At 41.3% G+C, this 27,470-nt stretch overlaps 1 protein-coding gene across 14 annotated transcripts in view; it reads left to right on the top strand.

Moving 5' to 3' along the window:
• Positions 1-27,470, top strand: part of atp2b2 (ATPase plasma membrane Ca2+ transporting 2) — a 125,879-nt gene that overhangs the window by 39,881 nt on the left and 58,528 nt on the right. For 11 of the 14 annotated variants that reach the window (XM_068712321.1, XM_068712319.1, XM_068712326.1 and 8 more), the window contains exon 1: positions 17,517-18,745. In XM_068712321.1, coding sequence (XP_068568422.1) covers positions 18,547-18,745 — 199 coding nt within the window. In that variant the 5' untranslated portion in view covers positions 17,517-18,546. Of the gene's footprint in view, positions 1-3,239; positions 3,427-17,516; positions 18,746-27,470 lie in introns of those variants that run through there. The other 3 variants (XM_068712314.1, XM_068712312.1, XM_068712313.1) reach the window with 3 other exon arrangements.

Genomic DNA, 27,470 nt, shown 5'->3' with positions numbered 1-27,470 from the left:
CTTCCGCAATTAATAAGGCTAATGCTTATGGGCTGGTGGCGTATTTGTGACGTGGATGTGAGATGTCTGACTGACCTAAGGTAAACATGGCACATTATGGGTTAACGGAGCCCTTCTGGTAGGAAATGGAGCTATGTAGAGAGAGACAAAGAGGATGAGGAGCATTACACTAATGTGTCTAGCAGGCTTCTTGAACAACAGTCAATTCATTTAATTATTAGGATGAATGGCATCAATTTAGCTTAAGCTAAAAATGTGTGTTTGTGTTTTCTTTTCCTTGCTTTAGTGCGTAGGTGTGCCTGCAGCATCTACTTTGAATAGGCTTACCTGCAGGATTTTGGGTGGGGGAGAAGCTGACTTTCAAATTGCTGAGTTTTTTTCCCACTAGAAATTAGGTGTGGTAAGAAGTACATCAGTGTCTCTCACAACATCTGAGTTCACAAAATATGTCTTTTTTTTATTCAAACCTAGAATTACAATGACAAGGACAATTTTACAAGTGATGTCAAAAAGGAAATCCAAATGAGGGGGATGTCGTGGTGTGTTCTGATTCATGACATTTAAGTGGAGCAAGATGGTGATTTTGTATGGGTGGTCTTAGCTTAGCTTAGGACAGGTAACCCCAGCTCTGGCTGCCTGTGATGGTATTGTCCTCTCGCGCACTTTCTCCAAGGTTTTGGTGCACTGCAGCCCTGAATTCTCTCAGACGTGCTGCATTGATATTCAGGGCCTGTTTCTGATCCCCATCACTGCTCTCTCTCTCTCTCTCTCTCTCTCTCTCTCTCTCTCTCTCTCTCTCTCTCTCTCTCTGTGTATGGCTCCCTCATTCAGAAAATATCTCTGTTTTCCTTCCCCATCAAAGATTAATGATCCCAATAGATGTTCTTTAAAACCTATATTTTTCACACCCCACCATATGCTTCCTCATAAAACAACATTATTATATATGAACTTAGTACAAAGTCATCCTGTAAACTCAATAATATAAAGGACTATATAGGCCTGCCAACTACTTCTATACCATTATAGTTCATTCCACCTGTCTTCACCTGCATTACTGCAGCCATGATGGCAACTCATTCGATGAATAATCTCCTTTTTTGTCCATCTTCCCTAAATTGATCGTGATTAAAATATGTATCTCAGATTTGCAATAAATGTGTGCAGTGTCCTTTATTATACATTATACAATTCACCTACACCTTATATATATACAGTATTTATCTGCAAATATACGCACACAATGCAAAATCAACAGCGGGCAAGCTAGTGAGCTGGTTGAAGTTTGAGTTTCTTTAAAGGGGTCCTCTGTAGTAAAAGTCCAGTGCAAGACATGGTGTCTCAGATAAATCCTTGCCACAATGGGATGTTTGGAGTAGTTGAGGCTTGTTAATAAGCAAGCAAGCAAGTCTCAAAGCTTGACATTAACCATGACAGAATCTGATCTTTCTTTAAAAAGCCTCACAATATCCCCTTTTTTCTCCTTTTTCCAAACTTTATGCTGAACGCTTCATTTTGTGACTCACAACTTGTCAGATAACAAAAGATGTTCACCTTCTCAAGTGGAACAATTGTGCAGCAGTAGCTCTACTGTACGGCATGCAAAGACTTAGACGTCTACAATACTGTAGGTATGTCAGCACATGCTGGATGTGCACAGCTCAGCTCTCTTTAACCTGTATTTATTCTAGTGGGAATAACCTAAAGTGTGTGTGTGTGTGTGTGTGTGTGTGTGTGTGTGTGTGTGTGTGTGTGTGTGTGTGTGTGTGTGTGTGTGTGGGGGGGGGGGGGGGGGGGGGGGGGGGGGATGCTGCTAGTGATGCTGATGCTGTCCAACATCTGATATTTACATAATACACCTGTGACACAACAGGGGGTAGAGAGAGTGTTACACAGAGAGAAAGAAACTGAAAAATAGGCCTTGACAAATAAGAGAGAGAAAAAAAACCAGAAGACAAATAAGAGAGGGAGGGGAGGGGGGCAGTTTGACACAGCAAGGCTCTGGCTTCCCTCCTCCTCCCCTTCTCCAAGCTGTGACAGGATGAGATGTGGGATAGTGAAGTGACGGCAACATGACACAAGGCTGTTATCCTCTCCTGTCGAGGCTGGCTTGCAGGATAGCCAGATGACTGGCTGGGGCAGAGCAGGTGTGTTTGTATTTGTGGATGTGTGTGTGTGTGTGTGTGTGTGTGTGTGTGTGTGTGTGTGTGTGTGTGTGTGTGTGTGTGTGTGTGTGTGTGTGTGTGTGTGTGTGTGTGTGTGTGTGTGTGTGTGTGTGTGTGTGTGTGTGTGTGTGTGTGTGTGTGTGTGTATTTGTGTGTGTGTGTGGATGAGCCAGACACATACAGAGGCACCCAAAAGCATCATGTCCCGCAGCCATCATGTCCACTGGGATGAGCTGTATGCAAGTCTGCATGTGTGGTATGGGAATCCCGACCTGCAGAACACAAGAATGAGCCTGACAACGATCCATGTCCTTGAAAGTTACCCCCCCCCCCTCCTCCTCCTCTTCCCTCTTCTCTATCTCAGTTTTTCGCATAAAGGTTTGCTCCTTCTTTCCCTCAACATCTTTCACTCTTGTTTCTGCCTTTACTGCCTCCCCAGTTTTCTCCCTTTGCTCTTTTTTTGTTTGACATTTCGAACCTCTCTCTCCGTCTCTTGCTGCTTTCACCTTTCTTGCTCCAGTGTGTAGTCTTCTACATCATTTATCTATTCTTTCTATTTCCCTCTGTCCCCCCCCCCCCCCCCCTCCCCCCCCCCCCCCCCCCCCCCCTCCATCTCTCTTCTTTCTCCAGTCATTTCTGAAATGAGGTTGCATGCATGTCTACAGTGGACGTCCTGCTCTGCTCTGAGGGCAAAATGTCACAGAGAGGAAGTAGGAGAGAAACACAGAAAAAGAGAGATGTTTAGAATATCTGTCGTATCTGCTCCCTTCTTTCTTTTCTTTCTCCATGCCTCCAACCTTTCAGCTCTCTCTAGCTACATCAACCCGTCCATTAATTTATCTTTCCATCCATCTATCTCGATCCTTCTATCGAGTGAGGGGAAAGCTTTGTCAAGTGAAGAGCATCCTCCTTGCTATGCAGCACTGTTCACACACACACACACACACACACACACACACACACACACACACACACACACACACACACACACGCCCACCCCTGCCGCCTGCCGACATGGTACAGGCTGTGCATTGAGACAGCCCCAGCTGAGGCAGTAGCAGTGAGTGTGCAGCTTAGCGAGTCTCCACACACACACGCACACCTACACCCACTCACTCACACACACATATACACACACACACACACACATACTGCACACCGCTGTGGTGGTTAGTCCGCTGCTGCATGTGCCGTTGCAATATCGTTTTAAGGTGGGAGGATTTTCACGTCACGGTGATGGTGGTGATAACCTTGCTGCTGTGTAAGTATGCGCTGTGCTCCTGTGAATGAATGAACAGTTTATCTGTTCGCCGGTTGCATTAGTTAGTTGCTTTTGATTCTGTTGGTGTAAATCATCTGCATGGCGGGAGGCTGTGATGTGTGATTACTAATCTGTACACGTTGTTCCATGCATGTCTGTGGTTTGTGGGTGTGCAGAAAATGGATAATATTTTAGCCCTGAATCAGTAAGCAAGGCATTTAAGATGCAGCTGGTCTGTTAGAGAGGAGAGATGAGGAGGATCTATGGAATATTTCTCCTGCAGAATGGATTCATGTTTGGAGATATGTTTGATATATATATATATATATATATATATATATATATATATATATATATATATATATATATATATATATGCACATATGCACATATGCATCATGCATGTTGTTGCATGTTGTGTTGATCCATTATCTATGTCAAACTCTATTTTTTTTGTAGTTGAGAGAGATCAAATCCCCTTGTCTTGTAATTTTTCTAAATGGATATGTTTTATTACACACCTCCTCACTCAGTCAGGCCATCTGTTGGCTGCATGCACTCTGCAGTCTCCTCTCTGTCACACTTACTGACTGGTTCTGTCACAGCAGCAGGCTTCGCTGCCGTAGCTGATCATGTGTGTTTGCTGGCTAGCTGTCTTCACTGCATTAGCTGACTGACTATTCGGCACGGTGGATTAATAGGGAACATTATCACCTCTCCTACTTGATCTGTTGGCTGTCTGTTGTTCTGGATGGCTGAGTCGATGGCTGATTACAGTCGGTGGTCAATGAATTGGTAATTTCACTGGCTTGTTAGTTGAATGTTTTCTTGCTTGTCCGATCAACTGACTGATCATCACTCCAACTGACAGACAGGGTCACTGGCTTGCTGTCTGGTTGGCTGATTTGTCAGTCAGTTCAGTAGACAGCCAGTTAGTCAGTGTGCACCAACATAGAAAAAAACGACCATTCAGAGAAACTTCAATACAGCTAGGCAGTCAGTCAGACAACCAGTCAGCCATTTGCCTATAGCCACCAAGTCGTTCGGTCATTTATGCATTTATTCAGTCATTTAGTCAGTCAGCCACACTGTCAGAAAGGCTGTCATAGGAAATAGATTGTGCCTCTGCTGGGACTGGGATGACTGTGTGACCCCAACCATCAGCTCTGCTTGCAGCAAAACAGCCAGACAGCTCAGAGGCAGAGTGTCAGTCCTCTTTCTGTCTCCTTCTCTCTTACTCTCACAGTCTCTTTTTGACCAGTTGGACAAAATTACAGGTGATGAGACATTAATGAATAAAGGTGAGCGCAAAGGAAAATGGAGGAAAGAAGGAACATTTGGGAAAAGATTTATGCACCGGCTGTCTCATCGTCCTCTGAAACTTCATGCCCTTAAACCCAATTGTAGATATTTGAAGTACATATTTGATGATGTTATAGGATAGACGTAGCACAGCAAACTACTCTTTTTATCTTAAGGTTGGATAATACAGGCCTACAAATATATAAAGTAAAGTCAGCATGTGAACTTAGACCAGTCCTTCACTTTCAGTTTGGAAAAAATGAGTTTCCCTCGTCCATCCAAAAGGCATAGACACAAAAAAATATACATTGTATGTAGTATTTGTTTTTAATGATTTAACAGTTGTTCAAAAGAACAACAGATGTGTACAAGAAACAAAAAAACAGCTTACCTTACTCCGTCTGTCATATCTTATATAGTCAAGAGAGAATCTGTTAGCGTCGCAGTGCATTCGATTTTGCTGTGTCATCATCACCTCTGTGTAGCACAGCGACAAGCACATGCAGACTTGACAGTCATTTTTCCACAAAAAACAAACAAATCTTAATAGGAGACTTGATCCAAGTACAGGTACAGTAAGCATTAATCTATTCTTGTCCTGTTGGTGATAAGAAATATCAGGAAATGATTATAAAGTGACATTATAAATAGCTCATTTTGATTTTGTAAGCTTGTCTACCAGTGGAAGAATTCTTAGGAAAAACAAAGGAGATGAAAGAAAAAGGGTGAGTATAGGACACAACTGACAGGGAGAAGGCTGTCAAGCTGTTTGAAGTATAGTTTAAATTCAATTCCTTGTCCTAATTCAAAATGAGGTGGATCTCAATTCTTCAGTAAAGAATTGATGGTGGAAGGATATAGTGGTCGCATTCTGTACCGATTCTGAAGCTTTTATTAGGAAAATTTGATATTTTGTGTAATGTAAATACAATTCATGACACGACTAAGATAGTCCTTTAGATTTGTTTCATGTTTGCCATTGATTTTCATTTTTTTTTTTTTTTTTTCTTGCAGTTTTGTCTAAAATGTAAAAAAAAAAAAATAATAGGTTCATTTGGGATTTGAGACTAGCTCATGAAATGTATCTTGAATAAACATAAGATGGGCTTGAAAGGCAGAGTTTAAGCTACTGCAGGCAATCACTTGACTCTGACACCCACTTGCTTTGAGTGTAATGTCACATTGCCTGGTCCATCAACATGCATCAGTGTTTTTCTAATTCATCTTATCCAGATAAAAGGACTTCAAGTTTCAGTCACCCATACTGTGAGAATCTCATAGCATTGAGTGTGTTTGTGTGACTCAGTAAGAGACAGTGATTAATAGCTTTTCTCTGTCTCTATTCCTGACCAGTCAGTCATTATATTCTTGGTGTGCTGCCTGCTGATTGGTTGAGTAGGTTAAGTATGTGGACTTGTTTTACACACTGCTCGGTTCCACATGTTTGAGTTGCTGCTTGCTACTTCTAAGCTATATAAAATGGGTAAATACCACGAAGAATTGCACAAATGCACCACTTTAAATCTTGGTTTTCGTCAGAAATATGCTCACAGGTTTCTTGGAAATAAGTCATTCAGCATGTAAAACCTTAAAGAATGGCTAATCGATGACAGAAATCTAAGTCGCCTAAGACCTAAATGACTGATTAGTCCACTATGAGGGGGCAGCCCTAATATAAATTGATATACACAAATACATACATTTAGTATGACAAAAAAAAGGTAGTCGAAGAATGGAAAAAAAGAATGGGGAAAAAAAAAAAAAACGATCAACAGATCAAACAGATCAATATTTGGACATTTGTGGGGTTGGCAATATAAGAAAATGTAAACTTAACGAATTTGAGCAAGGACTGTAATTAAAAATGACAGAGACATGACATCATATATTAACAGACATCTTACATTCATTTTTGAAACAGTTAAGGGAGTGTTTACTGTTTGTCCAATTGCATTTATGTATATAATATCTACCCGTAATAAAAATGTATTTACTGCATCTGACACCCTCCTTGAGAGACGTGTAAATCAAAAAACAAAATAAATCAAATGACGGAATAATCATTTTGTAGCTTTAAATAAACTCACTTGCACAGATGTCTCTGGAGCAGCACAGCTGAAGTGCACCTGTTTATGCAGATCAAATGGTTTGATATGTGCTTAGACCAGCTCTCATTCCAAATTCATCTTCTACGAGCAGTTTTGCTGGCTTTTCTAAATGGAGGTGCCCACATCTGTATCACTTTGATGTACATTTTCCATCTGTCAACCCTTTTATGTATATGAAACTGTTAATGAGATTAAAGGGATGTTGGTGTTGCGGATTTAGCCTGCTTTGCTGTCAGCCACAGTGTCTTTTTTTGATACTACCACTGGGGGCACCAAAGTCCAGAATTTTCAAATCCTACCATTAGTTGTTGTCTTTTTACACAATACATGTTGCAGGGGAATTGTTTGCATTTGGCTCTGCTAGTATTAGCTGTTGTTTTACTCTCTCTACTTTCTTCACTTTTCAAATGATCAAATAAAGGAGCAGGGAGCAATAGCAAAGCAGTAAATACAATACAAGTGGTGATGACATTTTATAGCCACACTCGAGCTGCCATAATAACACAGGTGTGGTAAACTGTGCCCATCTCAGGACTTAAAATAAAATGTCATATACTGGGAAATGGCAGTTCAAAAACACACCGTTCTGTTTCACGTTTGCACTCTTTAGGTATTTCTTAGAATTCAGTGGTAGAGATTTTTTCACTTGGGATGTAATTGGCTAAACGCAAGTCTATTTTACACTTCCCTATCTTCATGTGATGTGCACCAAGGCTATGGATTCAAAGAACCATTGTTACTCGTTCACTCTTTTTTTTTTTTTTTTTTTTCTCTCTTCCTCATTCTGTCTCTGGTCCCCTTCTAGCACACTTAGCCTTAATGTGCAGAATTTAATTAGACCAATAACTCCCTCCTGATTTCTACAGGCTCATCTGGAGCAAGGAGAGTGCAACAGCAGTCTTTCTTTATTTCTACCTTCCAGTGACCTTGCAGCAGGAAGTTAATGTGTGTGTTTGTTTGTGTGTGTGTGTGTGTGTGAGAGCATGCATAGGAATATGCACACGGCATGCACATGTGTATTAGAAAGCACAAGGTGTGTGATCTCGCTTACACATGGATGTACATGCATGCATGTATGACTGGCTAAAATGCTTGATTTAATATGTTGCCTTTAGCTGCATGTAAACAGTTTTGCTGTCTTTCAGTCTTCAGAATGCCTAACTTATGATGATACTTAATTAACACATATAAACTGTCACATTGTAATATGCTGATTCAGTTCTGTGTTGAATCATCTGATAAATCAACAGAGTACAGCTGGTGCTAATTCAGGATAAAAATGGGATGAATGTGTTCTGGTGGACTTAAACGGCCAACGACAGATCTTTTGTAAGCCCTCTCTTTTGCTCTATTAACAGTTAGAGAGACATGCTCTACTGCGCACATACTGCGGCCAGTATTACACAGTTTCACTTCCTTCTTATCTCCCTGTAGACAGCTGAATTGAAAGCTGGAATAACATGCTTAACATTACGAACAAAACTCTTTCTATATAGTCTTATGTTTCTGGGCCGTATGCCCGTCGGCCTATTTTTCAGTTGAACCTGGAACGCCGGTATCAGTCCCTTTCTTCATGTGCCTAAACCAAAGGTGTAACAATGGCGCCACATTTTAGTTTAGTTTAGTCCTGCATGCTCAGTGGCACCATCAGACAGATTGTTTACAGATACCATTTACTCACTTGCACGTGGAAACCCCCAGCCAGTGTAGGATCCAAAACAAACTCCAAATGTCCCCCTGTAGGCTGGTCGATGAGGCAAAGAAAAAAATAAAGCAGAAAGGTGTTTCACCTCCATGTCTGTCTGTGTTTATATGTTGTAGCTGCGCCACGAGAGTTTCTCTTTGAAAGATTTTAGAGATGATGAAGCGCATAGAACTCAAGCAGTGTGTAAGCCCCATCTTCACCTTGTCATCACTTCTGCTCTCTACATCAAACCTGTGCCGCGTCTGTTCATGTTTAACCGCTGCAACAATTTATCAGTGCCAGTCAAACAGTGTGTCATCCAGTCTTTTCAGTCATTTTTTATTTGGGTGGTCTGTAACTAAGATTTTAGCCTCAAGGTACCAGTGCACTAATTATTATTTTTTTTGTTAAAAAGAGATACTCTATTCCATTACTGTAAGGAAGCAATGGAGTGCCTTTTTGTTCACCTTAGATGTCATTCGACCATGCGTGCCCATTTAGCTGCACAGGAAGGACTTCTGTATCATGTACTCTCATGCATGGCTGTGCAGATTTCTTTTTCTGTGACTTGTACAGAGGTGAGAGCACTGCTGAAGCCACACCCCTCTTCATTCATCAAAATGTAGTGTAGATAACCCATTTACCAGCTGCACAACACACCTTATGTGGCATGAACTTTGCTTGACATAAACCACTTTCCATGTAAACCCCTAAGTTATAGGGCTAGTCCAAGTCTTAGTGGCATTACTGATAAAGACATGCAGAATGTTACACTGTATCTGTCTCTGCACATGCTCATATGAGCATTCAGGGCCATAGGTATATCATAACCATCACGATTTAACCCAACACCAGAATTTACAAAGTTAAAATCACAGTCTCTGCCTCATTACACAAAAGCATTCAACATCTAATGTGATGATGACTCAGTGTGTTTTGCGGGACCTTTTGAGGGAAGAAACCTTCATAAGCAAGTGTCACTGTGAGTGCCATGTGGACTGCACCATGTGTCATACTGTGTGTGTGTGTGTGTGTGTGTGTGTGTGTGTGTGTGTGTGTGTGTGTGGGTGGGTGTGTGTGTGGATTAGTAAAATCCCCACGACCACACGTGTCATCCTCTTGTTTGATGCATTATCCAGTGAAGGTAGTGAATCTGGTGGTGAAGCAGATAGAAACAGACTTATTCCAGGTTGGGTGAGGTTATGATGAAGGAGCTGGGTGGGAGCATGGAAGGCGTGAACGTTGTAATCTCTACAATGGGCGAAGTGAAAATGCAGACAGTACCACAATTTCTTCAATGTTCTTTTTAAACATTGTTTAAGTCTACAGGCACTGTGTTCATATATTTTTCTGAGAATGTTTACAAAGGCTGTTTGATATTATAATGTATACCGTAGGCATGTGTGAGACAGTTTAATTTAACCTGTACTGGCCGATAATTCAATATGACTATATTATTGTGATTTTTTTTTAATTACGACGTCTAAATTGAAAGTAACAAGCACATGCGAACTCAAATTTGGGAATTTCATTTGAAGATTATGTTTTTGATTTTACGTCACCCATTACATTACCACTAAGTTCAATGTGATTAACAAACTGAAATCCGACTGGCAACCTTCCAGTTACAAGCTTCTCCTTTGAGCTCCGTTACCCCAGAATACAATACAGCTCAGAACATGGTTCTCTCTGCCTCATAATAGTGGAGAATAATGTGTAAAGGTCCACTTGAAACCCACATATTGGTTTGAATAAATAGTGAGTGAGTAGTGATTTATTCATTGTCAGCATAACATTTACCATACTGGACATCTTAGTTTAGCATGTTAGCACGTTAACTAGATATTTGTCAATACGAGACAATAATAGACGTGAAATATCTGAACTAGATTTGAATGGAAATCCATCATATAGTACAATTTCTAAATCCATGCCACTTGTGTGGTGAAAAAGAAAATACAGAAGCTGCAGATTCACCAGATTGTTATATTTTCATCTATGTTTCATCAACATTGTTTTCTGTTAGAGGAGACGGGATCAAGTTTTATTTCCCTCTTCCTGTCATGTGCTTGTAGCCTTGGTTCTAGTTGCAGGAGAGACTTCACTTAGGACACAAGCACAAGAGGTCATTGTTAATGATAGTCCATCTGAAAAGATAGAGATAGATATTCTTGAACCCGTAGCTTCTGATGTCAACTTAATCTTTTGGACCCGAGAGAGACCACCGCTGTCATCTTTTCGCTGTTTTTTTTTTATTTATGCCATTCAATTACTACATACATTAGTATCATTAGTATAGAGGAAAACACGAAAAAAAAAAATGAATTACTTCATTTCACTCCCCCGTATTTTATCATTTACCACGGTTCACCTCCCCTGAGTTCCTGCTCCTGATTGACAACCAGAGGCTATGCTCCGGGGGTTATTGGGCTCAGAGTCATTCGATTCAAGAATTCATCAGCAGATAGCAAAACTTCTCATTTACTGTATAGGATGATCTCCCACAGAGGGAAAAACCTCAGCCTGTAAAAGCACCAGAGCATCCACTATTAAGCACTAAATCACTACTTATCATTAGATCATTATATTCAAACAGCATTTGGTTTCGCTAGTTTTTCAATAATAATGACTTTCATGCTACATTTGTTTGTTACATTTCAATATGCTTGGCAATAAAATGATTTGGTTACAGTTGTTAATGTGCATCCACACAGCTGCTCCAGGCAGGATTACACTCTACTTCCCCATATCTCCCCCCACAGCCTGAGTGCGTTGCTTACGTTGTATAATGGCATTTGCTCAGTAGGAACACCCAGGGCAAGGTATTCAGGTGGCCGCGAATACGGCAGAACTCCTCACAAGCAATGTTAATGAAAAATGGCAACCGAGGCGAGAGGAAAGGTGACATCTGTAAAACGCAGAAACAAAAAAACGCAAGGAGCTGAGAAGGAAAGTGAGGGAATGATGGAGTCACCCACAGTGGAACACCGTGACGTTTGTCCTCTGCAGGAGAGGACGGGGTCCATTAGGGCATTCTCTGTTTGGACAAAAGACTCATAATGCTCGGTGCCTCATCCTCTCACAGTTTTAGCATATCACCTGTTCTCACTTTTTTGCTCCTCAATATCACTCAGCAGTGACACGCAGCAACCCCTGCGGCTGTCTGGGTTGCCTGGCCAACTGCTTTTCTTCAAAACCCCCTCACTATCTAGAAGCCGACATAGGCTAAGCTCACACACACACACACACACACATGCGCGTATTCTTACATGCCTCGTTCTCTTTCCCCTTCACTCTGACTCATCCCTCTCTCTCCTTTTTCCGCTCTCAGCTTCATCGTCTCCTCAGCCTGATATGTGTTGGAGCTGCAGTCCTTTTGGATCTCCTGCATTGCTTTTCCAAAATAACCTTTTTCTTCGTCAGACTCTTGTCTGCTGCGCTTAGTTAGCGTGACAGCTGCTTTCAACCCAATTAGAGAGCACTGATGGTGGCTGAAAGAATAAGGCTCTCTGTGTGGTTGTTATGTAACAATTCACCTCAGAGACAATGTCAGTTAACGTGGCTCTCTCTCTCTCTCTCTCTCTCTCTCGCTCTCTCGCTCTCTCTCTCTCTCTCTCTCTCTCTCTCTCTCTCTCTCTCTATGCGTGCACTCGGATATTGCAGTGCAGTATTGCACTGCAGCTGCTGTCCAATGTGTGTGTGTATGCGTGTGTTTGGGGATTCCCAAAGCTTTGTGTAGCTGCCTCTGCTGCGTAGCTGATATTTATTATTTTATTTCCTACATTTTTTTTTTAATGAATAATTCAATATTATAAATGGTTCATTGCAGTGTAGTGCAGGTTATATGCAATGTATGGAAAACTCTTAACAACAGTAACAGTCTATTTTATTTCTGTTCATTGAGTTTATGTGAAGCAGCACTGGAACATATATGTGCTTGAACACACTGTTATTAAGTCAAAGCAAGCCTTCATTTGTCTGATCTCTGCCTTCTGCATTGTGACACCAGCAGCGTAACATACTGACTCAGCATGTCCCTTCCTTTGTAAATGTGTTCTTGTGTGTGGACACACAATTATAAGAGCATTCCCAATATAATATATCCCCATGCAACAGTATTGCTCTAATTACTGCTATTGCGAAGCTTTTAAGTATTTGTTTTTTTTGCCAGTGAGCTGTTGAATTTTGCTGTTGATCATTTCTGAGGCTGTACTTCGTGGTGGTGGTGTTTCACATCGTAAGGCGTTCGTGTTATTTGTTCCCTCTCACATAAACACCTTATTAAAATGAAGTAATCTGATGCTTTTGAATTTTTTTTTTTAAATGAATCTCTTCATGTCACGATACAAACCCGTGAGCATTTGTAAGGCTGTCATCTTATGATGGGATATTACGGGCGTGCAGGTGTGCAGAGCAGCTCTGTCTCTTTAGTGAAGTCTCCTGCACTACTTTTTGTCACAGGCAGGGGGAGCTGTATGCCACTGCTTCTGCCGGTGGTGCAGTGGGCACAGCTCCTACCTCAGCTCTGCCTCGCTGTGCTCAAGGACATTTTGAGACAGACACACGGAGAATGCGCATGGCTTCGCTGTGGAGGACAACAAACTACCCACTGCTTGTCAGGCCAGAAACTTCTCACCAAAGAGAAAGCAGCAAATGTTGAAGAGCACCGTTCCACCATTAATACTTGTTCTTTATAATCACAGAGCGGAACAGAGAGACCCAGCAGACGACTCACCAGCCACAATGCATAAAGAAATTCTAACTAAAGGTCAAATGGATGCAAAGACAGAAAGCACAATATTACATTGCACATTATGTGTGAATTTTAACAAGCCTCTCCTGGAGATGAATAGAGGCTGTGATGATGATGTCATCAAGACACAATTACATAAAATTGCCTGCACTGTATTTTTTTCAGTTCATCATGTACCGGCAGCCTCAGTCGGTGATTTCTAAAAACAGAAGCATATACAGTCTAATATGTCACCGTTGACCTGTCATATGACTTGAAGATTTGATTTTCGGACATTCAGCTTCAGGTTCACTCTTGACGCTATAGTTAGTAGTGTTGTTCAGCAAAAATATGAGTACTGCAGGGTTGTTCGGTGGCATTGTAGCACATTTTCTTTGACACTTAAATCAATAAAGCAATGTCAAAGTCTGAATTTTTTTTTAATTATGGTTAATAACTTAAGTCAAACAAAAATAAGACAAAAGAGTTACTTGTTACCACAAAAACACATGAACTAGACATGATTCTACAACACGCAACACTCTAAACAATTTCACCGTTTTTTACGGTGCAGCTACCCTAATTTATTTTAATGTATCTTACCGTATACTGGATTACAGTATATGATAGTAGGATAACTGGGTTTTACGGTAATTTTACGGTATGTGCCAGAATATTTCCGTTTATTTACAAAGGATGATACAACCCGCTACTTTTCCATTTAACTGCCAACAAATAAAATAATAACAAGAATAGACATTCAATACATAATTAACTGTATTTTGCAGTTATGATGAAATACTGTAAGATACTGTTTTAAATCCACCGTAAATTTACAGCAGTTCATTAGAGTGAAGTTCTTGGTTGTACAGACTGTTGGGTACTGCTGCTTTGTCTTTATGTTAGTAGCCCCTTTTTGTATCTCAGCTGTAGTAGATCCCTCTGTGTTTTGTCAGTAGTTTTGTCACACAGCAAACACTATACAGTATGGTGGTCAGATGGTCTTGGCATCTGGCTGTGGAGCTTCACGTTTTAATGTGGTCCCCATATGGTGTTCGAGTTCATAAAGTCCAATTAAGTATTCTCGCACTTTAGGTAAAAAGCTGTTCATTATTGCAAATTCTACACTTTCTCCTTAAGTCTTTGATCATATGTTACTCATTAGTCACTGTCAACCCATGGGGAGCATGCCAACAATTATACAGACAGACTGGCACGTAGGCTGGGAGGTAGACAGAAGAATAGCACAGCAGGGAAGTGTTTTAGTCAGCTACAGATAGACGGGTTAGCAGGATGACAGATTGGTGGGACAGACAGACGGGTACAAAGACGATGATGGAAATTTGCAAGATGATAACAAAATCGTGAAGCGCTCCATATCCCCAACACTTAACTCACCCTTTGATGTTCAAACTATTTAGCATTAGAACCATTTTGACACACTGCCTTTATCGTGGTTTTATCTGATTTTATTCGAACAAAAGTTCCACTTAGAGCTGCCTTGCTTTTTCAAGAACAGAGAAAATCTGTTCTGTATACATATGCATGTTAGGGTGTCTATGTGTGCATGTGTGTTTACATTATAGAAAAAAGGAAGAAATGAAGTTACTCAGCTCAGGCTTCAGCGGTGCATTTCAACCTCTAGCTTACCTTTCACCTCGCTCTTTCTCTGCTTACCCCTCTTTATTCCATCATTCTGTATTACTTCTTTAAACCTTTCTATTGGTCCCCATCTTCCTCCATCTTTCAACTGTTATCTTTTGTTATCTAAATTCTTCTCACTGTCTCCCCCCCCCCCCCCCAAAAAAAAAAAATCTCAATCTTTCTACTTCTGCACATGTCATTGTAATTTAAAAATAGGCAGCAGCACGCCAGCAGAATATAACACCGCTGCAACATGATAATGTGAAACAGGAAGCACGCCGTCTTACATGGTGGGGAAATGAAGAGATGTTATGAAGGGAGCTGGTCCGACATTCTGCGTTATATTGGTGAAAATACGGCATTTCTTTCCACACTTTAGTTTTACTTTTCTTTCACGCTAGAAATATATTAGAAAAGGATGAAAGAATGACATGCAGAAAAGGTGGTCATCTTGAACCTACTTTGAGCATGAATCACACAGCGTAGCTTGTTGATGTTGCTACTTTCTCTGATAGATTTGTTTTGAAAGGTTGGAGAAAAAACGGAGTGGAAGAAGCAGTGTCCTTTTTTTTTTTTTTTTTTTATTAATAACTGGAGAAACTATCCAAAACCCATCTGAGCTAGAATATGTAATGTCTTTCATTTAAAATGTTGTCAGTTGGTTGGGAAAAAAGACAAACATTTCCCTTTGTTGGAAATGCCTTACAGAAATGTATAGCATGTCTATTAGGTCCTACTTGTCCAGGTGACATTGCCAGCGCTGTCTCACTTCAGCAAGAGCTGGAGCTCATTAACAGACAGGACTGGTTCCTGTGGAGTTACAGATGTGTGTTCACGTGTTGGCAGCATCTCTTACTACCCTGCTGTGACAAGGTTGTTGCCCCGCCGATCCCAAGCGCACTATTGTTTCTGGTTCTCGTCCCCTCCGTATCATCTTACTTGATAATTGCGATTGGACACCTGGTTGATTGTTTCAGTCCGGTAGAATTAAGCAGCGCATGCCAGCAGTTCCAAGAATCTGAGCGTGCTCACTACGTCAGTGTTGCTGAGTTTTATCGGATGCTAAGTGAACTGTCTGTGGTTTCCCATTGCTACTTCCAAACAGACAACAGATGGCTTGATAAACTCTGTATCTTGAAACATGCTACCTCGTGTTGTTAACTTATACATCAGTGAGCCAACGGTTTCAGCGGCCAACATGTTTTCTAGGTTCTGGGAATGGTTTTACAACGAAACGTCTCTTAGCAGTGACATTAATAATGTATTCATGTTCGTGTTACCTAGGCATTCTATCAGATTTTTTTTTTTTACTGCATACCAACAAAGGTTAGACAACTTCAAAAACTCCATTATCTTTGCTGTAGTTTAAATGTGTAGAAAGTTAGAGAGTGCACTACCGGTCTCCAGGAACATGGACAACAATGAAGCTACTTGTCCTTGGCTGTTCTATTTACCGCCTACTATACATAAAACGATTCTATTTTGTAGATTTTATTACTTAGTAAAGCAGGATTCAATTGGTAACGCTGGCCTTTTACATATAGGAATATTTGGTGTGCGATATAAAGCACTGTGCACTTAAACTCTCATAACCTCCAAAGAATGAATGACTCATTGTCATTGTATGATTTTGTAGTTCTTTGTAATGGATGGAGCAGCCGGCCATGCTGCTGTTGTAGTCCTGGCTGATTTGAACAGACTATACCAAGTGTTTTGTGCATTGTATTGTGTGACATTGCGTGTTTGTTTGGAATTGGCTAGATAATGAGAAAACTCAACAAAGACTTGATCACATTAACAAGTATCGCTGGTGCTGCCTCTTCTTCAGTGCCACGGGCCTCTATTGTTGTCTAAGCACTATTAAAAACACAACAATGAGCCACACCATTGCACTGAGTGACATGTTACTTTATTACAATGAACCTGAGCGCTTTGAGTCCTGGTGCTGAAAATACTAACCAACTGCTTATTAAACCATGAGTGATTGCTTAAAAAAAAAAAGGACACCAATGGTGTCCAGTGGTTGCAGGAAATTATCTAAGTTGTCATAGAATTAGAAATTACATTTTTTTTATTGACATCTTCAGTAGCAACAAAGGTGCTTGTGGCTGCCACAGACAAGGTAGGGAAGAGGGGAAGTATTTAAAGATGGATTAATGAACTGTTGATGTTGGTCTTTTCATGGGATTTGTCAAGAATAAAATAATAAAGACTTATGCCACATCTTTTGACACCAATAAATTAGTTTTGTGATTTGCTAACTTGTTCACATAAACTGGTCACAGACTTTGAAATATCTTAATCCAGTGAATTTCAGTGTAACACCCTCACACTGTAGAAGTCTCCCCTCTGAGCTGATTGCCCTCCTAAGGCGAGAGGGTGGGAGACATGGAGGGAAGTCATTAGTGCAGGGCATGACAAGTCAACAGGCGGAGAGGAAGGGATTGCTGAGCTGGAGTGACTGCATAGGAGAGGTCACTTACTGTAGAATGAGAGAGAACTAGAGGTGAGATAGCAGCAGCAGCAGCAGCAGCTCTTCAGCTCAGCCCATCCTCCCTGTGACAGCGCAGCGTTACGTGCTTCCTCTCCGCTTTGTCGTCAGAGCAGCCCCAGCCTCCCGCCCGCGCACAACTCCTCTCCGCTCTGCACCAGAAAGGAGCATCCTCTTCTCTCCGCCCTCCCTCTCTTTCGCATCCCTTTCTCTCTCTCGCTCTCCCTCTCTCAATCTCTCTCTTTCTCTCTCTCACTCTCTCTCTGGCAGTCGGCGTGTCCTCACGATGAGTTTAGCAGCGCCAGTAGCAACAGCAGCAGCAGCAGTAGATAGAGACAGCCGAGCCGTAGTTACTGCAGCAGCCAGGAGAGGCTGCCTCTCAGCCGTGCACCATCTACCGCTGCATTCACCCCTGACCTGAGAACGCAACACTCATTTCTTGTGCTCTCTGTCTTTCTCCCTCCTCCTCCCTCACCTTCTGTCCTCTTTGAATTCATCTCTCGAATTCGTCTTCCCCCCTTCCTCTCACTCTCTCTCTCTCTCTCTCTCTCTCTCTCTCTCTCTCTCTCTCTCTCTTTCTTGTTCTCCCTCTCTCTCTCTCTTTCTGTAGCAGTGATGGGGAGGACCACCATGTAGAGACAGAGAGGCAGCGGAGGCAACAGCAGAATAGCAGCAATGGGAAGCCACACATGGAGCGGGTCTGGACTGCAGCCGTGGTGAGCCTGAGACCTACAGGACTTGGAACCACCATCATTGCCCTTCTCAGGACCTGACCACTGGGGCTGTCCAACGCTCACCTGGATGCTCCCCACTTGTGTTTCGTCATCCCCTCCTCTCCTTGTTCTCTGCTGTTCTTTCTCCTCTTCTGTTTCTTCTCTCTAATGGTTTTTGGTCTGCCGATATCTGACAGTCACTCGTGAAACAGAGAAGCTGCTCATCGATTGATCCCCTCGGATCCCCCCCCCCCCCTTCCCCTTTTTTGAATCTCTCTATCTGCCTACTTTACCTACCAGTGGCATTCTTTTTTCTTTTCTTTGCCTGCTTGATACCTATTTTGGATTTTTTGGGGATGAGACTGAGCTCATCTCTTGTGCAAGTTTTTTGATTGATCTATAAGCAATAACAAACACTAATCTAACTGACTTGACTAGCTGACATCATGGGGGACATGTCCAACAGCGATTTTTATGCCAAGAACCAAAGAAACGAGGAGAACCATGCGGCAGCCTTCGGCTGCTCGGTCATGGAGCTTCGCTCGTTGATGGAGCTGCGTGGCCCAGAGGCGGTTGTCAAACTCCAGGAGGACTACGCGGGCGTAGAGGGTCTCTGCAAACGACTGAAAACCTCACCCACAGAAGGTGAGTTCTGGTCTTTGTCTGTGTATGTGCTTGGGTGTGCATGTGAATATGTGTGCGCTATACTGTGTATCGTATGAAGGATCTCATCAGATTGATGGTAGATTTTCATTGTATTTACTGTTAGTTTTGAATATGCATCGTTATTCACTCGGCCCACCTGCTTTATTTGATGTAAAAATCGTTTGTAAAAGCACAGAAACCCTGTAAAGCACCTGGAGGAATGTGGAAGCACAGTATCAGAACAGCAGACAAGGAAGGGAGTCCTGTTTGAAGGCACTAATGAAAATTCATTTCAGCCAGCTAGGGTTAGACCTGTTTAGTATGCATAGAAATCTCTCTGGACAGTTTAGCCCCCCCTCACACTCCCCCCTCCATACAAGCCCCCCACAACCAACACACACACACACACATACATGCACATATCCTTGTCATTCTCCCACCGCGTCAACCAATCAGCCGTAGCCTTATAAAGGAGCAGGTCTCTAGGGCAACACGGCAGAGGTTTTGGCCACGTGGGATGTGCTGTGGCGTCCGCATATGGTCATGGTCATGAGTGGAATGAGAAAGCTCAAAGCACAATAATAATAATAATGAATATTTATTTATTTTCAGTGAAACATTTCAAAAATACCGTGAATATTTCATACCCGCAGTTCAAATGCCAGATACATTTATTCAAATATGTATGCAGATATCTACTGTTAAATGGCCCATCCTTGACTTTTTCCACATATTGCATAAAGGTAGGATTATCTGTTGCTTCATCCACAGCTGCAGTACAGAAAGCATACAAAAACAGACCTATCTAATAGCTTCATCTGTGTATTGAATATTTATAACACTATTAAAATCACCCACCTCCCCTGATGTAGGGATCATTGATTAGTATTCAGGCAGTGTCACCTGTGTGACATCAGAGGTAACCTGTAACCTTATTGGCTGATAGCCACAGAAGATTGTGTTCCCTGCATCGAGTCATCCAATAGCACCACTTTTAGGTCAGCTGGTGGTAATACCTGGCAGAGTTAAGTAGATGCATTCACAGAATCTTCCAAGTCGAAACAAAGAGTGCATAAAGAGCAAATCAAAATGCGATTGAATAGAATAAAACACTGATAGACGCCGCTTCAGTGAAGGGATGCAGTGTCTATTGCTCGTCACCATATTTGCAGTATTAGTGTGGAAGAATGCCCGCAGTGTTACAGCGATACGAAAAATGAAACTGAATTCAAACTAGCAATAAAATTGATCATAACAATCATAAATTTATAAAAAAATGATCATGAGCTACCTGATTAGATTCACAAACATTATTTATTTTAGCGCGTTAAACACTTCCAGGATTACAGCTTTCAGACTTGCATTACAACTAAAATGAATGTAATTAAACTCATGATATTGAAACAGGAATATTGTTATAATTAACATGCCTTCTGATGCGGGTAATCTGATTGGTTGAACCTTTCACCAGGGCCACCGCATGTGAAACACTAACTCTGACATTGAGGGGCTAGCACACTTGACACATAATTACACGCTCAAAACATTCAACGTGTTTATATTAAATGTTTGCAGTGCATTTGTATGTTTCAATTAAAAACTTCCACACTGACATTATTCTGGATCACAGTGCAAAATTGTTGCCAATGGCTAAAATAATAATGATAAAAAGATAAGAGAAATGACAAATTGTGTTTATGCTATTCATTATTTTGGCATTTATTGGATTCAAAAATTGGAACAAGAATGCATTGTGTATCTTGTTTGGATAAATGAGGTGCTTCCATATTATTATTATTTTTTTTTCAACGGGTAAAACCATTTGAGTTTTGGTTGAGATCTTGCCCACCTGCTAACAAGCAGGATGCTCCTCTCCTCTCCCCTCATCATATGAATATGAATTGTTATGATTAAGTGCATAAAAAGATCATTCACTCATTGGAAACAGAGCGATGGTATCTGGCGCTATTTGCATTAGTGATCCCGGGTGTTTCTATGTTTATGTTGTGCGGGTTCCCTTTGTGTGGTGCGTGGGCGCTCCACAGAACATATGTTACCTCCGAAATATGATCGTGGTAATTATCCTTGAAGGTATTGGACATCGCTTGCTGTCATCATGTGTGCTGTGTGTAACGTGTACGTGTCCCAGGGGACTGTGTTTGATGCTAAGAGGCCTTGAGCACGCTTGACCTAGCCACGTACACTGGAGCCTGTGCCAGCCCTTTCACATGATACGAACAGTTCATGAATGGCTAGCCCATTATTCAGCATAAATTCATAATGGCTCTGGAGGTATAGAAATGCAACCAGTGAAGGGTTTGCACTCTGGACCGCATGCATTTAGATGCGGCAGGCACCAGGCTTCTGCTACATTGTTGCTACAGTGCATGCAACTGTACAAGTTATAAAAGAAAGCAGAGGACATTTGAATAGCTTTTTTTCAAAAGGCATTTGATTAGAAATAGAAGTTATATATGACTTACGGTTAGAGTATAAGGTGATCACTCCATTTCCAAGCAGAGTAGTTGGAAACTATGTGAAAGATTGAGGACTGCATCAATAAATGCACACGCGATGCACATTATGCACATGAGGGCTGTAACGGAAAGAGAATAGCGCCACAGTTCGGGGGAAACAGATCTCAGTTGTTGACAATCTAAATGTCTCAGCAAGCTTCACATTTCTTCAGCCATTATTATGTTCATTACATTTTGTTCAAGGTTTCCAATGGATGGACAATTTCCAAACCCACAGTGATTACCTTCACTCAGGATGCAGTTAGTTGTGTGTTGCCTCGTAGGTGACTGTGGGGTGAAGAAGCTAGCGTTTCCCTCAGGCAGCCAGCAGGGTGAATGGTATGAGTCATTCAGGGGCCAGATGGGATGTCAGGCTGCAGCTTAGTTTCCAAAAACAGACTTCTATTGAGACAGGGGAAAGGACGGTCGGTAGGTGCTCCCAGTGTAACTATTTTCTGTACTATATATACTGTCGAGAGCTGCGGCACATCGGTGGGTCCTCCTGGGTAGGGAGCGAGGAACTGTAGGAGAGTGCTCAGGGCGGAGACATTCCTCGAGGGTTGAGAGGAGGAAGAGGCGCTCAGGACATCAATGTTCTTTGATGTTGTGAGAGAGGGAAGGCAGGAGGGTAGTTGGAGAGACCGTGCGGGAAAGGAGGAATACATATAGATACAAGTATGTGTAGAAACCACATTATATACTAGGAGTCTGTCCACCTCACAAAACTACAAATGGTAAGCTTTTTAAGCAGATATGACTGCTAATTTTGTTTAAACAATTTGGAAATGAAGCAGTGAATATTTTAAAACATGCATCACTACAAGCCTGCACTAAATGTTATATAATACCAATCAATTTGAGGATTTTTTTTAACTGTATCCAGTACACCTAATAGTACTGTATTATTGCCAAAGCAGAACACGAACCAGCAAAAAGATCGGCCTTTCTCTTTTTTTTTTCCAGTTCTCTGTCTGCAGAGTTGCTCATCATGACTTTACACACCGAGGTGATGGAATGAAGTGCCTTCTTATGCATGAAGAGAAGATAAAACTAAATTATAACGAATACAGCAGGAACTTTGAATAGACAATTCAATTCAACAGTAAAATTGTTTTTATTGTCTTATATTAAAACCAGCCGGGGACTGAGCTATTTTATTTCCAGCCAACCAACCAAGATACCCCAATGTCATATCCTCACCCTCACACTTTTATGTCTAACATCTCTTTGCCTCTACAATATCACCACTTCCCATGTCAGTCTTCTTACTACCTCCATCTTCTCCTCATCCCCTCTTGGACGCCAGTTCTACTGATTTGACTCCCACTGCACATATACACACTTCACCTCCACCACCTACAAATCTCCCTCGACATCCCCTTCCCCCCACCTCCAGACAGTTTTATACCAGCAGCTTTTGATTAAGTCCATACCCTATTCTTACCAGTATTTCAATCACACCAAAACTATATTTCAAATGTAATGATCTCCAACCTAATATAAAAAATGTATTCCTGAAATGTATACATCTAATCTGTGTCCTGGCTAAAATGGCAATGGTTATCCATTCCTGATGAATTATATTTACACCATCACCTCATCTCCCATCCACCTTTTTTTTTTCTCCTCTTCTTCACCCCATAGATTGTAAAGTTAGAGGAGTTATTTCATAGTTATGTCATACATTTTCTATGTAGACAATTGCAAGCTTTGTTCAGGCTTTGATGGGCATGAAACTGTCACAGTTTAATAATCAGTACAAAAGATGAGCAACTGTGTTAGAAATTATCTGGATCTTTGAAAAAAAAAAAAGCCTTAAGGTTTCAGTCTGTGCACATAAAATCTATGGACAAAAGTTAACTATGACTCTCATGGTGCATTTTTGGTACCTAACACACTGCCACAACTCTCTGCTAATAGCAAATGAGATGGAAATGTTACACTTTGTAGAGATCAGGAAACACTGTTTATTCTGCAGCATACATCAGTTCACTTTCAGATTCTGGGTCAGTTTTGGATCAGTTTGATGTTTTGCTCCTAATAGAAACATTCTGCGAAGCATTCTGAATTTGCTACATGTGCTATTCATGACCGGCTGACTTGGCATTGATCTGCTCATCGAACTGTAGCCAAAAAAAAGCCAACGTGTATTTGATTTGCAAACCATTCCTTTACAAGAAAACTTCAAAATGGAATAGATCAAATATTTGTTCCCACTTCCCAACTCTATTATGGATGTCTTCTCACTTAAATCATCTCGCCTCCTCCCTCCCTCTCCTTCTTGTCCCCTTCAGACCTCCTCCTCATCAACCCCTCCACCTGCCCTTCATCTCTCTCTGTCTCTCTACCTCCCATTCTTCTGTATCACCACACCTTACTTCTCCTCCATTCTCTCTCCTCTGCTCCCATTTCTATTTCGGTGTGCTGGTCGGTCGCTGGTATCCCAGTGGGCCAGTGTACAGCGTAGCCTTAATAGACCTGCTCTACATCTATAACCTTCATCATCCCTCTCTTCTACGCTCACTTGAGTTACTAGCAATGTAATAGTGCTGGAAAAGTAGCACACCATTTCTCAACTTCCTTTTGTCCCATAAACTATTACAACAAATAGTACCAGAATGGAGATTTGATTTTTTTCAATTTTGGTTTTTCTTTGTTGAAACAAATATGTTGGCGTTAAGACGACTCCCCCCTGGTAACATAGAGCACACTAGGCTTTGACAAGTAGGAAAAAAATGGCTTACAGAAATGCAGGTGACCATCAGTTGATTGAAGACAGTTTATTTTTTGGGGGGAATTCCCCTATATTGCTGTTTGTGGCAGTAATGAGAGAAGAATGACAGAATGGGATGGTGGTCGGATGATACGTCAGAACAATGCCGGTATTTGTCATTGTCATTGTTGATGGTTCTTGTGTGAACTGATTTTTCTCTGAGGGTGAACACTTGACTTAGTAATTAGATACCACACATACACACACAAACACCACACCCTACATGTCTCTACACACACACACACACACACACACACACACACACACACACACACACACACACACACACACACACACACACACACACACACACACACACACACACACATCATATCTAGCACACTGTATAAACGTATTGATCTGTAACCAGTGATTTCTACGAGACGTTGCGTTGATGTCAAGGACACAGATGAGAGGGATGTGTACAGTATGTGTTTGGTTGGCAGAAATGTTTAGACGGAGAACAAATAGAAAATGGACGTGTAGCAGCGAGAAGATGGGATAATGGTTAGATGTAGAAAAACAGTTTTCTATTTATCTTTATTCTTTATTGCATTCTTCTCTTACCTCCTCTTGCAGATACCGTTGTCCATCCAGTGTCATACATAGCATTGTATAGCATTGTCATAGCATAGAACCTGGAAATGAGCCAGCCTTTTTGCTCTTCCGGTTCCGTTATTTTTAAGTTCAATGTTTTTGTTTTAATGGGGTTTTGGTTAGGTGCCTTAAGTAAGTTCTGCGGTTAACACAAGTTTAGGAGATTTTAATTATAAAACTTTTACTTGTCTTAAAAAAGGCGTTTGCTAAATGAGACTACAAAACGTCATCATAAAAACTAGTCCACATTTAACTTGCTGGTTATGACGGAGTGGAAGTCATGCAACCATGGTGTAGTCAATTTATACCTTTTAGCTTTTTTTCTTCTGCCGATTGTATTGACGCTTCATAAATCACATAGCCTTGTTCAATCGTGAAGATTATCTTGCTGAACAAAATGTGTGAGTATCATAAAAATGTGTTTGCCACAGAGCTTATTTTCTATAATTATTATTTAATAATCCCAAATCCAATGGAAAAATCCCATTTGCTTTTTGTCTCTTCCGGGTTGGTTTACAAAAATAAGTCATCCCTGCAGAACTCCTCCCACATCTCCCACATTTTGTTTTGTGCCGCTCCCATGACGAGGCCTTTACGAATTCTATACATAACTCATGAGACTGTTTGCCCCACTCATCTGTCATCCACCTTTTCTCACCTTCTCTCTATCTTCTTCTCTCCACCTCTCTCTATCATCTCTGTGTCTGCAGAGTTTGGTTGAAACACCTCTCCCATTTCATCTCCTTTCTTTCTCATGTTCCTTCTTTCACACCCACCTCCTACCTGTTTTCCTTCTAATCTTTTTTGTATCCCTCCCTTGCAACAAAGTCCACATCGTCAGTCTGTGTGCTGCTACATTTCTGCACATTCTCCTCTTCTAATCTTAACCCTGTTGTTCCTTTTCCTCTTCTTCACGTTTATTCCTCATCCCGCCTCTCCTCCTGGCTCCCCTTCTTTTCCTCCCTCCCTCCCTCCATCCCAGTCGCAGCACCACGAGCGTGTTCCCCTCTGACGCAGTCTATTTAATCTCTATCCCACAAGGGATCTCTCACATGGAGCAGCCATCTCTTTATTAAGGGCATTTTATTCTGCTCTGCAACTCCTTCTGCTCCTCCTCTCCTCTCCTCCTCGCCTCTCTGCCCTCGCCTCTCCTCCCCGCCCCTGGTGACTCTGTAAAAGAGATAGAAGAGGTAGAAAAAGAGAGAGAATGAAATGGGAGGCAGTGAAGAAGAGAGAGAGCTAGCTCTCAGAGGACAGATTATAAATGATATACAGCCATTTTGCTCTGCGAGGGAGCAAAACCATATCATGGGTAGACGCGCACACACACACACACACACACACACACACGCACACGCACACACACACCACTACTCACACAGGTGTTCTGCTGCAGTGTAGTAGCAGTGACCTTGAGGCAGTGCTTAAGCGGTATTGTGGCACAGTGGTCAATCACTCTATAATAGCACTCTAAATGCAATATTAGGAAAATTGTGTGTAATAAAAAAAGTGTTAAGCAGCGGTTCAGCTGATAAATGTCTTTGGTGTGCCTGATTTTATTAATGGTTAATAAACGTTGTATTGATGCTTTCAGATCTAATCAAGCAAAAAGACACTTACACGTTGCGTTGCCAAGTTGCACACACAAAAGTATCTGTGGTTAAAGTATATCTTCTGCCACAGATCTCTTTACCTTAATCTTTAAGTAAACAATCTCTCTAACAAGATGACAAAGCATCTAGCATCGCGTATGTCACCTAATTTCTTTACACCCCCCTAAAAGAAAACTAGAGGTTAAGTTGACAAACACGACCCAACAAACCTGTTCAACATTTTATCTAAATATATGTGTTTTCTTTCATTAGTCGAGATGGAAAATAACAGTATATTGTTTAAAGAACAATGCACATTCTGGCTTTAATTAGTCATGAAGGACCAATCTCACATTCTGTGACAAATAACCTTTTACTGTAGGAATGATCTCCTAACGTTTGAATCTGACAGCTTGATAGCTTACTGTGAAGTGAAAAACGCCCTCCTCCACCCTTTATCAATGACTTGCTAACAATTAATACTGCAGATCTGATGTTTTGATATAAATAAGGAAGCCATTAATAAAGCTTTTCCACCCGAGCAAACCAAAAAATATAATTTTGTTCATGCATTTTCCTGTTCATCTATCAAGCATTCAAAATGTATTAACCATTGATAAAGTTGTTAGTGACAACCGATGACGCTTTTTTTTATGTCTTACTACAAAGTACCTTCTTGCAAGGCTGTGTCGATTTTTAAATGCAGTATAATACAAAATGATGAGCAGGTGTGTGTTAAAAACATGATCATGACATGTGACCATTTCAGCTGGGACGTTTTGTGAAGTGCAAACACTTCTCAAATCCTAAGGCTTTTATATGAGGGTTTGATTACTGTCTCTGGAGAAATACACTGTGGGCTGGTTTCCCAGTCAGGGATTAAACAAGGTCTTTGACTAAAACGATAGTTATATCCAATAGATGTCCACTGAAAGGCATCCCTGGTCTAGAGCATGTCAAATGTTTGTTTGAACCAATTTCTCTTGAATGTACAATATATCTTGAAACTGTATCTCTTTTAATCAATAGTGGAGCATATCAGCTCAAGCCAGTATACCATATTGATTTCCCTTATGACAAATATACCAGTTATAGAAGTTATAGGAGAATCAGATGAGCTGGAGAAGGAGTACCACAGTCGCACAATCCCAGTAGTACACACACACACACACACACACACACACACACACACACACACACACACACACGGATGCTGGACATGGCTGGCAGTGAAGTCAGCTGTCCCA

Source organism: Cebidichthys violaceus, unplaced genomic scaffold (genome assembly GCF_023349555.1).
Source record: "Cebidichthys violaceus isolate CVI_PGR_0920_01 unplaced genomic scaffold, fCebVio1.0.p SCAF_17, whole genome shotgun sequence".
Classification (NCBI taxonomy): Eukaryota; Metazoa; Chordata; class Actinopteri; order Perciformes; family Stichaeidae; genus Cebidichthys; species Cebidichthys violaceus.
The sequence above is the reverse complement of the archived record's forward strand: the minus strand, read 5'-3'. Positions and strand labels throughout refer to the sequence as shown.